At 31.6% G+C, this 18,943-nt stretch overlaps 1 protein-coding gene across 1 annotated transcript in view; it reads right to left on the minus strand.

Moving 5' to 3' along the window:
* Positions 1 to 1,709: 1,709 nt before the first annotated feature.
* Positions 1,710 to 18,943, minus strand: part of Sox15 (Sox box 15 transcription factor) — a 95,649-nt gene continuing 78,415 nt past the window's right edge. The window contains exon 4 of the mRNA XM_085194601.1: positions 1,710 to 3,627. Coding sequence (XP_085050727.1) covers positions 2,390 to 3,627 — 1,238 coding nt within the window. The 3' untranslated portion in view covers positions 1,710 to 2,389. The remainder of the gene's footprint in view (positions 3,628 to 18,943) is intronic.

The raw sequence follows: 18,943 nt of genomic DNA on the forward strand, positions 1-18,943 counted from the left end.
TAGAATGGGAAAAACAAAGATTGCATTTGATTATTGCGTAATTTCTCTCTTTTTGATCGATCACTCTTCTTCGTGTGTTTTTTATTTACTATGGCATTGGTAAAGTGAGTTTATGCTTAATTTACTAAAAAATAGATAGAATGGTGTAGATTAGGTAAAGTTTCTAAGCGAAATGGTTAAACTGAATATTAAGAAAAGGAAGTAATGTATTATATGAAATCTATTAGATAAAACGCTGTTCTGGAACTAGTTCTGGAAGTTTATAAACGTTTTAATTTTTTTTAAGTAAGTATGTGTATATGTAGTACATTTAAATATATTTTTTGCGATTTGCTTGTTCTGGTCGTATTATTTTTTATAATTTTTTATGTCATTTTACTTCTTCATCCTCCATTAAAAGGTTATTCACACTGGGCGTGAACTACCGAAATAAGGGCACTAACATTCTGCTATACAATATTACATGTATTGCAAGTCAAAACAATGTTTTAACATCCCGTAAGGGTCGATACATCAATATTTGCGGCGCGCACGGGGGCGGGCAGCGGCTTGTAATTACAGGCAACACTCGCCTCGGGCCTTACAAATTTAGTAATTTTAATTTTATTTGGGTTTGCTTTGGGTTGCCAGTGTCATATTTTATTTTTGCTATTTAATGATCATTTAAATATTAATATTTAGTTACGATCAAAGTTTCATATCAACTTAATATCATTATTTTATACGCCAATACATTAAATTTATCAGATATCTTCTAAACTTACTATCGATTATTATTGAAATTTAATATATGTAACTTTTTAAATATTATTTTTATTTAAGGGCTGTACAAATATGCATATTATCTTAACAATCTGACAACCCTATAAGTTGCAACGTCCAGTGCCTTTTTGCATGTTCTTCGCACACTTAGTAATGTTTGGCCTCATATGAGGCATGCTTTTAGAAATTATAATGATTAATGCGTTTTGTTACTATATAAGTAATAATTACGTGCAATTTAAATTATTGCCGTATTAAGAAATTTAGAATCGCCATTTGAATTGATTTTCCATTTATTTTGTTTATTGCTTTAGTACCTACAGTGTTTGTTAATTTATGCACAGTGTACCTAGTAAATGTAATATTAATAGTTTGTTTTTTCTATTTTTTTTAAGTATCTATGTATTTTTTTAATATATGCAAGTTTATATTAAATATTTTATGGACATAAAAAAGTCAAACAGATATCGATATAGTCAAATAGATATCAAGAAGGTACATTTACTATTAAAATGATAAGCTATATACTTGTATATTTTTATATTCTAAATATTGTATTTTTGTTTTAATAAAAAAAATAATAAGAAGAGATTGCCTTAATTGATGGCTATTTATTTATCTAACAAAACACAATGTTATGAAATCTATATGGTTTTATTGTAACTGTCATTCAGTATCTTATATAACAAAGTAGGCTAATTGATGTAATTAGCTATTATTATAGTTATTATTTTGGAAATAACAAAAAAAATGTCTTAAAAAGGGGTGAAATTGCAAGAATATTAATCTACTAAGAGGGAGTTGAACCCACAACCAACTCTAGACTTTATCCCATTGTGACGAGAGAAATCTTGTTAACATTTTTTTTTAATTTATCTTCTCTCTTTTCTTCATTTCTTTAAATTAAATTATATATAAAAGGTAAGGAGAAAATGAAATGCAAAGGATAAAGAATATAATTTTTATTGCTTCTTATCAATTTCTTATAAACAGGAAGAACTTAGTGTCGCAGTGCGAGTGTCTTTAACTAAAACTAATTGCGTATACTAAGGAATATTTCAACTAATATTTCATACAAATTATATTAAAACTATGAGATATTTTCTTGAAATAAAAAAAACTCTTACAATTTATACAGATAACGTAAAATAAAAGACCAAAAATTTTAAAAATCTATATCTACAGCCTTATTGGAAGAACTAAGATTTCGATAAAGACAATGTTCTAAAAATATACAAAAATAGTTACAAATAAATAATCTTTTACATAGGAAACGTCAACGATACCTCGTATAGGATCAGATTAAATTGGTACTTCTTACAGTACCTCGCGTAGCACCAATTTACATACAGAGAACTATTTCTACAGCAAGAAATGCTTAAATTGATTGGTTTTTAGGCAAGAAACCATCATTGTTAGCTCTCGAGCTCGAACATTATACATACAAATATGTAAACACTGACAAAAAGTACACAAATATATATTTTTTTAATAAATTCCACATTTATTCCTACACGTTGGACATAATTTATTATTTTGTAAATAATTAACATACATATATTTTGTAATATTAAATCTCTGATCTCAAATAACTCTTTGGGCTACTTAAAGAGTTTTGTGGCTATCGTCAATTGCTGTAGCAGGTTTGCCTAACTCCAGCTAAGATGACGCTAAATTCGTCATCCGGTCGTACATCAGCACCAGGAGGAGCTGGCGTGTAAGGTCCGGCGGGTGGCGTTCCCGATATCACGGAAGCATATGGAGATGGGTACATTCTTTCTGAACAATATTCGGGGGCAGGCGTTTGCTCCGTGCAATATGGTGGACGATACTGTTGCTGTTGTTGCTGTTGCTCATATCTATATTGTTCCATTGCACCTTCGGTCCCATAATCAAGATATTTATCAAATTCCCGTGCATCTACGTCCGATTCCGGTGAACCAGTTCGTACTTCTGGCCTAGGGTTTAATATTCCTTGCTCTTCTTGAGGCTGGTTAGGTGGTTCCTCTGCAAAATAATTTCCTCCTGCGTTGTACTCCTCATACTCAGTTTTGGGCTGCTCCGGATAATGTGACACGTAAGGATCTTCCGTCTTATACATATGTTCATATTGCTCGTATGGGTTATATTGAATGTACTCTGTAGTTAGAGGACCACTGGGCGCTGATGATACTCTAGGGGCCGTAGATCCTAAAGCTTGTTGATCTTGAGAAGTTGCCACTGGTGGGAAAAATGTTCCAGTTACCACAGGCGCTTGCTCCGCTAATGTCCTCTGTGTACACATAACGTACATACCATTAGCCATTCCCATAGCTGCTACTGGTGCTGGAGAAAATGAGTTTGGAGTTCTGAATGACTTGTACGAGTACGAGTCTGAAATAGACGAAGCATTGATTACTCTTCGCCTTTCTTCATATTGGAAATTTTCTTTTTCATTTTCAACTGGCGAAGCATCAGGCGTGGGTAGTGGAGCTTCAGCAGGGGTGCTCCTCCTGCCTTGTGGTTCTGGGGACCTCGCTGGGGATGATTCGGGTGTTTGAACGTGACCATTATACTGAGTAGATTGGAATGAGTCTGAAGCAAGCGGCGAGGTTCTATATGGAGAAAATCCAGCTCCTGGATTATGTGAAAAACGTGTATCGGGCGAATCAGTGGCGGTGGCGTAAGGCGATCCCAGTGTGCCGGATGTAGGCGGCGGAGCGCTAGAAGGTGCGGTAGGCTGGTTAGGTCTAGCCTTGTTCTGTTTTCGTCGTCGCGGCCGATACTTGTAATTGGGATGCTCTGTCATATGGATTACGCGTAGTCGCTCAGCTTCCTCGACAAAAGGCCGCCGATCCTGCGGCGTCAGGGAGCGCCATTTTTTACCTAGAAAAGGAAAAAAAACATTAATTGCAAGTTTATTGCAAGTATAAATTAATATTTTTAATCTATAGCAATAGAAGACACATTAATAATGTTGCACTAATATTTAAAATCGAGTTATAAATTGTAGCAAAATGTAGTAAGTATTATAAATATAAAATTTCTGGACAGAGAAAAAAGACACCGAGAGAATCATTATTAACATTGCTGGGTAGTGTCAAGATAACATTCCTAAACGTAATATTAATAGAATTTTATGAATGCAAAATAGACAGCAGCTGTCACAAAGTCAGGTTAAATAATCGTGATAGTGTTTATCAAATAACTATAAAACACCTACTGTGAGTGTTCCATAAATAACCTTGTACTCTGTTACAGACAACAGTTTTTACTTTAATCGATTTAAAACTTTATTACTTGCATCATAGAGCTCTTTTTGTTTAACAAGTGATAGAGTAAGGTTGGCGAAGGCATTATCAGGAGCTTTTACAATCTTTAAGGATATTTATCAATGGGACGCTACTTGCTACTGGCGTAAGGTTATTCAGAGAAGAGCTTTGTCGATAAAAATTACAGTATTAATTAACATTGAAGTAAAATTATTATTTCACATGTTATTTAATTAATATATATGAACCACATGAGAAAAAGATTTTTTTTAGAAACTTTAGGATTATTTTGTTAAGTTTTTTGCTATATTCCGGTAAGCAGATGGTACCTAGTGTTAAGACACTTCGTTTCCTACTTTGAGGCATTGCTTGGTGAGCAGCGGAACTCCGAGCCGCGTATTGCTTCTTTACCAGAGCGAGGAACTGAAAATATTAAATATTTCATTCTGCGACAGGAATCGAACTCACAACAGTGGTGTTACAAACGCAATCTTGTAGCTCTGCGCCCGGTCGGTCTTTAATTACTTATAAATTAATAATGAAGTATAAATTTATTACTTCGTAATATTGAAGTATGAAAGGATTAATTATTATTTTGAAATTATTTTAACTAAATGACGTTAATAATAAAAGTAATTGACGTTTAAAATTTTAACGATTCGTTGTGGATGAACAAAAAATTTTGAAGCACCCAACTTGAACCTGTTTGACTGATGTCAAATGTCAAGTTGACAAATGGGGAAGGGCTTCTCACCGGTCGGTTAGCGTTGGCGCATTATCGATGTTTGGATTGTCGATAATATTTAACATTGTTGTTTTTCTTATGCCACAGAAAGTAAGATTAATTATGATAGAATATGGAAGAATTTTTATAATAATAATTTATTTACTGAGCATACATAAATATAAATACTATATTAATCGACAACGTCAAATATTATTCAAATTGAGATCACCCTGAATTCTATCCACATAATTTTTTATAAGTTATTTCGAGTTACAAAATTATATTTATCTTAACAAAGTTGGTATGAATCTGCCTTAAAATGATAATTTTGCCACATATTTATTTTATCAATAAAATTTTTTGCACAGCAATTAATTAGCATGCAGAAAAATGCGAGAGATATATAAATTGAAACATAAATCACCTTAAAATTATTTATATACCTACAGTAAAAAAAAATATTTATTGTGATTAAAAAAGTAAAAAAATATTTGAAATATCTTCCCAAAACAGAGCAAAGTCATGTCACATAATTAGTTTTCAATCCATACATATTATATGTACATACATATATAATAAATGATCCGTCCCCGCGTACGGGACCACCAGTAGCGAGTGGAAACCTAACACCGTGTTATCTCTTATTGAGTGTCGTTGATAAAGCCTACGCGTGTGTAAAGCGAGAAATATTAATAGACTAAAGTATATTGCTTCTTAATGTTTTGTATGGAACTGAGATACTATCCTTATTTGGATATCCTTTGTTGTTAAAAGAAAGTTATGTTCTTATTTAATATATTTGGTTTAGTCAAATCAATTATTATTTATCGTGACATTGTCAGTGTCCAGTGATATTAAAAGTTGCTTACATACGATTGGTACTGTGAATTATATTTAGAATACTTTGATAATTCAGAATTGCTGTTGTATCGTTTTTAATAAGAAATAAATGAGATACGCCTATTAAAAATTCTCAATAAATGTTCAAGATTCAAATATGTTTAATGTGTATTAAGGCATTAAATTAAAGATAAATTTATATAATTCTTAATAATCTGATTACAATTTAATTATTATTAAATATATATTATTTGTCAATTCAAGATTCTACCACCTGCGAAGTATGTTTCAAAAGTAGATAGTAGAAGTTTAACGTTAACGGCGGCCCATAGATCTTAAAGATATTGGCATTTCAATTATACTCCTCTGATATTTGTTATATTGGGTCCAAGTATCCATTTTATATTAGTCTTTTGTAAATAACAAGAAATTCTTTGAAAGATGTAAAAAATCAAAGCTTATCATTTCATAATAAATGACATCATTAGCTTCTTGGGTTCAAATCTTCCTTTTGGTTAAATGACACAAATCCGTCAAAGTGACGTTTCATGGGGATGTTTTTTTTTCAGATATTATTGAGTTTTAGGAAACGAACAAAATATAAAAGTGATATGATTTATTTGATGCTATTTTTATCTGTGCATTGAAATCGTTTTATTTAAATTGTTTGTTGTGTGTTTTGCTATATTTACATGACTTTAATAAAAGAAATGGTATAGTGCTTTACTAGAATACCCTTTGATATGCGCATTAACGTTAACCTCTATTATCCCAGCTTCTCTAACTACCCAATTCCCAATGATGGCGTTCGTCGCCCTTATCAAAGTATGTTTTCGAAATAAATTGATTATAGTAACAGTCAAGCAGAATCACAGAATATCTTTCTTCACCGTAGCCCGCACATAGCAGGGTAGGCAGAGGATATCTGGGAACCTAATGCTAAGACACCCCCACTTTCCGCCGAAATGAGATATTGCGTGTTGAGTGGGGAAACTCAACACCGAGTTTTACATAGCGAGTGGGAATCAAACCCATATCTGTCGTGTTTATAGTCACACGTTAATGTTCCTATGCCACAGCGATCTCTCTCATCAATTACTATGCTTATCTATTTTCATAGAACAAGAATATATATTAACGAAATGTCCAAACGAGTTTTAATTATTTTCAACAATAACAACATAGACCAGTAGCTGACACATTAAAAGGTAGAATGGGCTAATGATAGCGTATAATGATTTCGATCAATCAAACGTGTTATGACACGCGGTGGTCAGACGCTTCATTAATAAGATTACACCATTAGTGAGTTTGAGATAACTCTTTAGTTTGTTTATTATTATTTTTTTTATACAGAATAATGAAACTTATTTCATTAATATTTAAAAAGTAAGCTTGTCAAAAAATGGCATATGCATATTTTATGGAATGGGAAAAGATTAAGTATATATTTATGCATTAAATTGCATTTAATTTAAATATAATTTTATAGATTTGTTCTGTATCCCGCATGTAGCAGGGTAGGCAGAGCGAACCTAAGGCTAAGAAACTTCCTCGTTCTTTCCTCAGAATTTTCGAGACATTGCGTGTTGAGTGGCGAAACAGTGTGGCGTTGACAGTCACACGGTACGATGGCCCGAAAATAAATATAACTTCAATGCAAAATTATATAAACTGTATTATTTTCCTTTTAAATATAGTTAAAATAACGTCACAGGGTGCCGATAGATGGCAGGTTTGATTTTTTGCCGCAACGGATGTCCAGCGCACGCGCTGCATTCTAAATTCGAATTTCTGCCATTCCTTTCTATCTTTAACGGTGTATATAGCAGTCTCTTTCTCGCGACATTTTTTTGCATTTCGATTCGAAGTGTGTTTTGTTTTTTTTAAACTGCTTTTCTTGCGGTGGCACTGGCTTTGTTTTGTTCATTTTACGCTCGCAATAAACTATATCGACTCAAGTTATTAATCTATCGGCAACTTTGAATATAAACGTTCCATCCTTTTCTTTTTTTATGGTATATAACAAATATATGCTATTCTTGCTATATTTTCTTACGGTATATTAAGAAACAAATTCAATTCTGTATTAACGCCATCAATAATTTTTGTTTTATTAATCACCTGTAATTTAATGATTCAAGAGTTTATAATACTTTTAAATAACGTGGTTATCAATGCCAAGTTTAAGGTAAAACAATATTTTTTATTCTTTAGATACTAAAGTCTTGACATTTAGTATCTAATCATAAGCTAGCAAACAAAAATTGAAACAATAAAATAATCATGAATACGTATATAGCTTCTAACTATAAATATTTTACAGATGGAAGAAGAAAAAGCAAAAATTTGTTTCTTGAAATATTTTTAAACAATCCGTGCTTTAGTAGAAAGTCACGTCATAAATTACACATAAAGTTAACATGCGTTATATTACCAGCGCTTCTTATGTATTTACTATTATGAGAAAATATCTATCTTGCAGTGCAGTAGTGCCAACGTTAAAGTTGCGACGATCATAAATAATTCTTTTACTTTTTTACTTGCGCATTCCGAGAAGTGGTCAGCGAAATAAAATTATTGCCGAAATCCATAAAACAGGCTTTACTCAGAGGACGCGTATTGACGGAAACCAAAGGTTTTGTTTGTGGTGTAACGCATGAGAGATGTAGAGTCAGTCACTTTGCGTAATTTAATTTCATTTTTTTAAAGGAAAAATGATTTCGCATAGATGTAAGAGAAGAATAAAATGTTTCGGATCTTCGCGAGGTAGTCAAAGATAACGTAGTGTTAAGATATTGTGTTCTCCGATTTTCAATTATTTAAAAAATTGCTTATTGGGAGGTGGAAATATATATATATACATGTATCCGAATACATTATAAGCAAAAATCACCCGTTAGGGAATATCATTTCCTCACATTCAATTAAGAATTTAAATTTAAATATTCTTACATAATGCTTAAATAGATTATTCTTACATAATATTTTTAGCTCATATCTCATAAACCAAATAGAATAGCAACGATTACAAAAAAAGAGCACAGACTACTAAGTATTCTTGCAACTTGCACCACCCACCACGTCCAGTACATATCTTCGACATGTAATAAACTTTTGTTGGAACATAAATTCTATGCCTCCAGCTCGTATTGTGGCCTAGCCTAAACACCGCCCTAGGTCCATACCATGGTCTGTTTTATGCCTGACTAGGGGCCAAATGGGCAGGTAAGCGTAATACACTCAAGTACGTATTGTAAGACGTTTACAAATATTTTTTGAAGTGAAAATTATTTCTTTGCGTAGTAAAAGTATCGCTATTTTTGTTGAACAACTTTCTTTATGAATTTTTATTATAAATTCGATTGTATTGTGTTATAGCTCATGAATGTTTAAGTTAACGCTTCAAAGTTGAAATTTTTTCATTTTTATAGAAACCATCACGTCTTTCTAAATTTAATATGTACTTACCTAGTTAAAAATAATTGAGATGGGGAATAATATAGAAAAAGATTACAATAATATATAACATCTTACTTAAGATAAAAAAGTGATTTTTAATATTTAAATTGTAAACAAAAATACATGTTGTTGTTTTAATAATTACTGTATATTAATAATTGATTGATATTTCTTATCAGCATGTACATTATCATAGATTAGGCCTCAAAAAAGAGTTCTAAAATAAATATTCTACATTTTGTATGCTTTTTTTCACTTATAAAATTGCTAAAATGACACAATAAGGATAGAATTTTATAGTGACGACCTTAACCGTAACATTCCACACGTATACGTGTTTCATTCAATTTCGACGTAAGTATATCTTGTATCAAGTATTCCGTACAGTAACTTATCGATATTTATTTCTCCTAATTTGACTGCATTTCTCGGTTACTGGTCGTGCCCATTAATCATACGTTTTTCCCGCTCTATCTCATTAATGTTGTATATGTTCGTCCCTGTCTGTCGCGTTAGGGGATTCTATGCGCGTACGCAGACGGCGACACGCGCGTGCCCCGACGACGTTGACTTTTTTCGATTACAAGAAAAACCATAAAATGAAGTGATTTTCAAAGGCTAGTCATTTAAGAAATAGTTTCCGTTTACGTAAATATTGATTGGCTCAGTTGGATTCCTCCTCGATTGACGCGAGGTAATGCAGCTTACAATGTTTTTTGCGGTTTGTTAAAGGCACTTAAAGTGTTCGATTCCTTAATTGATATAAATATGTGTTTCGTAATTGAAATAACTGAAACTTATGTATAGCAATGTAGTTATTTCTCTTAAAAGAAAAATAGCGAGAAAATATTATTTAATTAAAATAGTCGGTGTTTTCTTTAACTGTATGAACTTCATAGTTATATACGACGAGTTGTTTCCCACAACTGAGTAATTTTCTTAATTTAGACAAAATACTTTACATTCCATGAAGTTCAAGAAATACTCTGTTAGTGCTGCACAAGAATTTGTTAGGGATTTATTTATTTAATTTATTTTTTTGCGATAGACAGTCCATTTTTCGCATTTTCATCATGCTAAGTATCAATAACCCTTTGTAACTGCAGTAAGAGTTCTAAGGTTATCTGAGAAACTTAGGCCCGTATTTATAATATATTGCTTTCAAGTACATATGTAATTTATGAATGAAAACGGCATCTCAAGATCGATCTCAGACTTGAGAGCGGTTTATAAATATAGGCTATAGAATTTTAATTCTTGGTTGTTGTAGCTTGGTGAGAACATATGGCTTAGTGTTCAGCGCGCTGGGACGGTATCCAAGAGGCGCTACGTTAATTTTTTTATACGTTTTCTAAATTAATATCCATTCAATCAAGCGAGCGAAATCAAATGTCTTGTAGAGAATATTGATAAAAAACGGTGATATATCTAATGATTATTGGCCATATTATATTCATTTGAAATTAAGATTACACTTAGAACCAGTTGTGGTGCGGGGGCATAAGCGTGTTGCGCGATAGATTATAGGTTCGATTCCTATTCGAGGAAATTAAATAACGAATATGGAAATATTAAATTTTTGATATCGAGGCAAAGCAGCGCGTTAGCGCAGCGTTGAATTCCGCTATTCAACATGCAATACTTTCAAAATTTGGTGAAAAGTGGGGCATGGGGTCTTTACATTAGGCTCCCTTTGCCTACAAGTAGGATATAAAATGAAACTAAAAAAAACTTAGCTATCATTATTTTTAAAACTCTATCAGATTAACTTAACCTTTAATTCTAACGTCCACTAACAAATTGCCATAAACGCCATATCAAAGATATAAAGGCGCGTCCACACTCATTAGGCGGGCGGTATTCGCGGCGCGTGCGTCACGTCGCCAGCACGCGCCGGCCCGAGGCTCCATTGTGGCACGGCGACCTATACCTTTGTTGAGATATCTATGTAATTATACATTTAAACATTGATTTTTATATTTCTGATATAGATATTGGGAATTTGTGTTTGTGTAAGATGTAATCTTTAATTTTTTCTGCCTTTATAAATGTTGAAATTAATTACATTTGCTAAGTAAGAAATATGAATGTATTTGAATTGGAAATACTAAATATGATGGCCTATTAAGACAGTATTTAAAATTAATTAATTCAGTATATTGAAAGTTAATTAATTCAGTATATTGAATAATTGATCGTGTAGTTAAAGCGGGCGAAGCCGCTGGCGGTTGCTAGTACTGTATAATTCATAAAATGAGATGGCGTTGTGCTAGAATTCAAGCTAACTAACTAATTGACTAACTAAGTAACTTCCACAGTTTATTAATTGAAATCACTAACCCAAGATATCCTAAGCTACATTAAATTAAATACTTATATAATTGCATTGGTAACAAGAACCATTGGAAGGAAATTGGAGAGAGAAATGTCCTAACATTAGGTTGGGAACCTATCCACTAAATTCGGGATATATCGCGAATCTATTTTCTTAATAGCTAAACTACAATTAATTAAATTTCTTATTAAATCTAACTTTTTTACAAACTTTTTCTAATATAAACCGTCTTACCTGACTAGTTAAGGTATCCAGGGACAGTGGGCACAGTGTATATTCGCATAGCGGCACGCATACCTCGCGTTTCGATATAATAAGTTATTATCATCATGTCCATATGGCGACTGATGTTTGATATTTGTTCACCATTATGTTCTTGATAGTCATCACATATATTATATATGGTGGTATTGAATGTGTGGTCCATATATAGCTATAAATCAGTATTTAAAAAGTATTTCTGTGAAGTATTTCTTTAGAAAAAAAATAAACTAAATATACAGCTTCACGCTGTATCCCGCTCACAGCAAGGTAGGCAGAGTGAACCTAGTGTTAAGACACTCCGTTCCCCACTTTCTGCCGAATTCTGAAGACATTGAGGGTTGAGTGGTGGAACTCAAACTCGCGCTTTGCCTCGCCACCAGAGCAAAGAAATTGTACTATAAATTGAAATAAATATTTCAGTTGGATGGATTTTAGAGTAAGTGATAACTTAACTTTACAGTCAGTCAGTGACAGGCGTAATTCATGACGACCATCGCTTACTATTTATAAAAAATGAAATTTCAATTGATATACACAAAAATATCTATGTTAATAAACATTTAATATTGAAGAACTTAATTCCAAGTTAAAATTTTTGGATGTGATCCCGTTGAAATCTTTCGTATAGAAAAACAAAATTGTTGACACATTGATATTGCTTCCTTTTTTATTTATAGTCTTTGCTTGCAAAATTAAAAATAACAATGAAACTAAATCACATACAGCTCTTTAATTATTACAATTCATTACGCATATATATTAAACAGAAAAAAAAACTTACACCAACTCTACAAGCTGACCTTCAAATACAATATATTGTATTGTATATTATAATATATTATAATTAATTGCATTTTTTCCTCCAAATATTATTGATATACATATATTTGTATATCCATTCGTACGTCGTGTTCCCCGAAGCGGGCGGTATAGACAAAGGCGACATTAGAATGCGACACTGCGCCCTACGCCCGTACCGGTGATAATCAATGCCCTTGAAAAGCTGTTTTACTCGTAAACGAGCAGGTAAATAAATATATCGATTTGATAATTTGCAATTTATATTTGTTTATAACTTCACACTTGTCCAGATTAACAGGGAAAGGTAGAGGGAACTTAGTGTTAAGGCACTCCGTTAAAGTGTCGGTAGTCAACGCCGCGTTTCGTCGCTTAGAGGGGGGAAATAACTTTTATTTAGCCAGTTTTATTCAATCATGGCACAGGAAAATAAGTGACAGGTTTTGGGCCCCTGCGTCATTACTGGCATCCCAAATGTATGTTGTTATTCAAAATAATTAGCTTAAAATAACCAAAACATAATTTAATTAACTGTATATAAAAAGAACGTGAGATATAATGTTTTTAAAACGAAAATAGACGACGATGGGTAAAATTGTGTCTGAATATAACGAAAAATATATGGTTTAGGCAGGTAATAACATAGAAATTTAATAGTAAATCTTATCTGATAATTTTCAACAATGTCCCTAATTTGCAACAACAATAGTATAAATCCGATAACAGATATAAGGGCAGAGTTCAGTGCTCATATTTAATTCAATAGCTTAACGTCTTAATACGAGATGAGCTCTATCGTGAAATTTTCAGTCACGATGTTGAAGGAATAATATTATCGTTTTTATGTCTTTAAAATTTAAATATTTTATATTTTAATATTGTATGAGATTTTATGTGTTATAGTCTCAAATTTTATAGGCATTCAAACAAGTCCTTGCACAGGGGCACAAGCGTTTGATTTCCACTTGAGGAAATAAAATATTTAATATTTTTATTTCCTCCTTGTGGTAACCACGTAAAGCGTGGCTTTAAGCTACGCCACTCAACATGCAATGTCTCCAGAATTTTGTAAATTTTATGTCTCTGCCTAATATTTGTTATATACCATGGTACTTGTTATCAGTGCCTTTGTCAGCAGCCTTCATTAATTTATTAGTTATGATTATTTCATAAATCTAATAAGTACTTATCTAATAATATGAACTAGTAATAATCGAATAATTAGTAAATAATTCCACATTATGTTCTTTATCGTCTTTAATTGTCTAAAAACAAGATACTTGTTTCATTTTTTAAATAAATAAGGTTTTCATTATATTTTACTCTTTGAAATGGAATCTAGAATAAAACATATAATCGTATAAGTTATCCGCAAAATCAACGAGACATTTAATGTGAGCTATCAAGAGTGACGTAGCCACAGATGTTCCCATACTAAAACAAATGTCAGTGACCCAAAGATTCCACGTTTTCAAACAAAATTACACATTACAGGGCGATCGTTCGTCGCCCAAATGACACCCCATGACAAGCAAATGACATAATTGTCAAAATAGTCACTACGCCGACTCGCACGTGACAGATCACCAGACAGAGATGGATGTATCGAGACATTACGAGATAGAGTGAGAAGGAAGAAGGCGTGTCACTGTCAATTATAGGCGGGAAAACAGAATTAGAGACCACGAGCGCCTTCAAATTTGGAGCCGATTCGTTCTAAAATCGATAAACCGATCAATTCTGTGGTCTCCAATATTGATTGCGTGTGGTCGATTTTCTAAAAATTGAATACCAACATTCAAATTATATACTATTTCCTTGATTAGTACCTATAAATGTATGAATGAATTCATTGATGCAAAATATGTTGCAATATTTTTTAATAAAGACCATTCTGTTGGACGTTATTATTAAGTGTTCGGTTCACGATTTTATGAGCATATTTTATGTTTATAAGAAAAAATCGGTAATATATTTGCGTGGCGGCCGGCCCTTTCGACGCCTGTCGTGCATAAAGTCCGTGATCATTCTTCCTAATTATATACGTTGGGGACCGACTCTTTGACGCGATGTGGGTGTTCGAAATATGAAATTACGTTCAAGCGCGAAAGTGTGATTTTTTTAATTTTAAATTGTTGTGATCAGAGCTATTATGCCATATTTATAAAGGAGTTTTCAAGAGGTTTTCTTTTTTAAAATTGAAAGTTATTTATTGCGTTAACTGGACAATATTTATGGCAGGTACAAATGCAGCGTTAAGCAGATGTCACACGTTTTTGGTCGGGTCGTGAAAGCAGCGTAATTTTATTTATCGTTTTTTGATTAGCCCATTTATACACGGTAAATTCTTTGATTATCAATAAATATTTCTGAGATGAGGAGCCGTAATTACTTGGAAGAAGGATATGTAATTTTAGTATAAGTTTTTATATGTAACGTGTTTTTAATTTTTTTTATAGGTACCATATAAATAATCTGAAATATAAATTTGGTAGATGTACCGAAAAGAAATAGTAGTTTGAATGGAAATAAGATAATACTGACTTATTATTGCAAAAGAATAACAACAAGCGTAAAATTTATATTATAATACGATTATTTATTTATGTTGGCAACATAATTAATTCAATGGAGAACAATTAAAAACTATTATGGCATTAATAAAAAACACGTGACACGGAAGCGATCTGCGATTGTAGAAAAAAAAATCAATTACTGTGGAAAGATTAATAGTTTCTGCTTTCGTCATAAATATGGAGGCAGAGTATGGGAAATGTCGGGTCAACTTTCTTTTTCCATTATTTTATATGAGTGTTGCCATCTTTTATGTATGACTTTGCTAATTAATGATAAATATTTTAATTTGCCAACTATTTTATTTCAATCTAATTTAATAAGCTTTTTTTGTAATGGAATTTTAGTAACATTTTTGTCTTGGCATTTTAGTTGTTCATACAAGAGATTTTAGATTTTTTCTTTTAGGATGTCTTAAAAGACATAAAATTACCAGTTATAAAAAATGGTCATTAGCAAAAACTTTACGTTTAATTAATAACTTCTTGGAAATCTTACTTGTTGTGTTATACAAATATTTTGCTTATTTAACATATAAATATTACAAATAACTATTTACTAATGAAACAAACATGAATAATTGATAAATAATATAAACATATAAAATTCAAATTTAATCAAAACAACAGGATACACGATCGAATAGTTAATTGTATCGATTAAAATATCAGTGGAGCATTAAATGGGTACCGAAAATCCAAGTAATTTCCTGTCGAATAAAAAAGCATAAAAGCGAACTTCTTCATAGTATAACATTTCTTTGGGGTCATAGCACCTAACAGGAAGCAGCGACACGGGTCGCCGCGCGCGCCTCTTAAAAATACTTTTCTAGCTATACGAGTACGACTGTATGTACTGCGTCATTCGTAATGTATTCAGATATCAAACTGTACAACTATTGTTATTTCAATAATTGCCAGCTTCGGTTGTGGCGTGAAAGTATTTATATCTTTGATAACGATTTTTATATGTAGATTGGATTAGATTATCTTGTTGTTTTTTTCTGCTTTAACACGTTTGAAATGGGCAAAGATCGTAGGCTAAACATCTTTAAGGTATATCTCTATAAACTTAGTATTCTTTACAAAAAATTAAATTATTATTTATTATAAAATAAAATATTTACTACGTCTACATATTTATTTAGAAAGCTAACGAGAAAATGGTTATGAAATTTGAAATAACATTGGCATCATTTTCATCTACGAATATGCAACTTCAGTATTCCAAGATATTACCAACTTGATGAGTAGAAATTTTATGGTTTCCTTATATATATAAATCCAATACAAAAATATAATTATACTACTTTAATTTCTGTACCTATCTATGAAATAGATGAAATCTAACAATTTCTTTTGAAGTAATTCTTAATTCCAAAGCAAATATCGATGACAATTAATTGATACCACTACAAATCTCATATAAAAATGTACATAAATTAACGGTATAGCAAAGTTCTCACATGCCTCGCCATATTAGATGTGTACGGGTCGGGGAACACGGAAGCGTCGCGGGTCACGGCTTCAACTTCTAGGGTCATACTTCAGGCGGTAGTTTTAATTTTATAGTGGTTTAAGTTTAGGTATGGTTAAATTGGGTCGCCGGTTCAATTCCCATATTATGTTGCTAGTAATATGCAACTGAATATGTATATTTAAAAAATATATATATGATTCGATAAATTTTATTAAATACATATTTATTGTATTAATAATAAATAATGAAAACTTTAACTATTAACATAATAAAAAATCCTTTAAATTTTCACATATTTATCAACCAGAAATTATTTTTATCTTTTAAGAATCTATAGCTTAAATTTCACTTAAAAAAAAAGAAACTGTGCAAAACTCCGCGGTCAAAGATCACTGACCTTGACTAATTAATGCTAAATAAAAAAAAGGTAATATGAAACTCAATCACGTTACAGTTACGGTCATGGGAACTGCCTTCATGCATATTGCACTCTACTAAATTATGATTTTATTGCTATAATTATTGTGTTATAGGAAAGCACAGCTGAGAAGGTAAATCATTGCCTTTTTTATGGAAAATTGAGTTATTTTTTCTTATTAAATTGATGATTGAAAAAAAATATAAAAGAATTAACAGTTTTTGTTTATATTCCTATTAAGTTAAAACTAAGTGCACACATTTGTGTTGTCAGTTATGAGTTATGAACTATAATAAGAGGCTGTCTTCGCGTAGGGGCAAGCTGTAAACGCGACCAATTGCTGTGGGTTCGATTTCCAATTGGGGAATGAAATAAAAGTGAGAACCTGAAGTGTTTTAATAGAGAACGGATTGTCTTAACACTAGGTTCACTCTGCCTACTCTGCTATGTGCAGGATATAGCGTGAAGTGGAAAGAAATATTTACTCTGTTCTCTATTTTGTTAAAACAATAGCATTTTCAAGTTTTGTCAAATGCGTATAAGCGTATAGAAATATCAATATAGCTTGATGAGAATTTATGGCTTAGTGGTCGGAACATTTAGACGTTTTGCAAGTCCCGTTACGTTTAAATGTCCATATGTTATCTAAAATTATTTCCATATATAATGATAGGTAGTTTATTGCACTTTATACGTTTTATAAATAATATAAAACTTATGCCAATTATTTTATGCACCATTTTTTTTAACAAAATATCTCCTATTATATACTTATCCTCTACATTACCAAAAAAAATATTAAAATAATATAATTCCTATATAATTAATGGCATACTAAAACCAAGCAAAATATTTTACATATGCGCACAACTGTAGATTAACAACGTATCTAATTGGTTGCAACATGTTTTTTTGATTAACGAGAGCGGTGCTCTATTGTGCGCTATTAAATTAAAAACCTAACACTTAATAAAAACAGCCATTTACATGCTTGTAGTTGTGGCCAGTTAATTGCTATGTATCATATGTACCAGTATTCTAATATTTAACACCACCCAAGCGGTTAATTTAATATCCTGTCCGAAAACTATGAAAATGTAACTCTATCTCCAATAGATAGAGCACATTTTCCTTTAATTATTCAGTGCGTTATGGATATCTATTAATGAATTCAGTAATTAATATTGTACATAAGAAATTAAAACATATTTCTATAACTATAAGGTTTAATTTCAAATGGTATGGCGATTTAATGAAATTATGGAAATCAATGGGCGGTTCCATTAACTAGTTGAAATTAGAAAAGACAGATTTTTACACCAAATCTTGCATATTGTGAGCTAAAATGGTTCTTATTGCTGTGAACTATGGCCTATTTTTCCATCTTCTCTTGTGTATGTAGAAGAGAGTATAGTCATAGTTTTGATGTTATCATAAAACTATTTGTTGTGTCAATACAATGTTTTTGTTGGCGATAGAAATCATAATATTTAATTAAACGTTTTGTAAACTTCATTCGTATCTAATTTATACATGTGTTGATTTTAAATTTTACTTATCATTATAATTAATAAATATAAACATAGCATGTAATCTAAAAAAGTAACAAGTAATTATTTTCTTTGTTTTTCATAGTAACATGAACGACTCTACATTCTCTTCCTTCTGCTCTTCCTCTTTTATTTGCTTAAAAAAGACAACTACAGCGAAAAATATCGTATATTTGTATGTAGGTTTATTATTATTAACGTAATAGTAAGAGTTTGATAAAGCACTAGAATCGAGTCTCTCACATTCAAGGGATTCTGGTAGAGATCTCTCTTACATATCTGTAGGAGAGATCTCTTCCAGTTATCCGTTGAACACATTTTTCTGTTGTTATAAGTTTTCTAGGTACACAATAACACTAGGCACCTAGTTTCCTCTGTCTACCATGCTATAGAATAGAATAGAAAAAACTTTATTGCACACAAAAATACATATAAAAGAGAAAGAAACAATATATTTTTATAAAATGTATGCAAAGGCGGCCT

The sequence above is a fragment of the Heliconius melpomene genome, chromosome 12 (genome assembly GCF_056956725.1).
Source record: "Heliconius melpomene rosina isolate 202511_hmr_F chromosome 12, ASM5695672v1, whole genome shotgun sequence".
Taxonomy (NCBI): Eukaryota; Metazoa; Arthropoda; class Insecta; order Lepidoptera; family Nymphalidae; genus Heliconius; species Heliconius melpomene.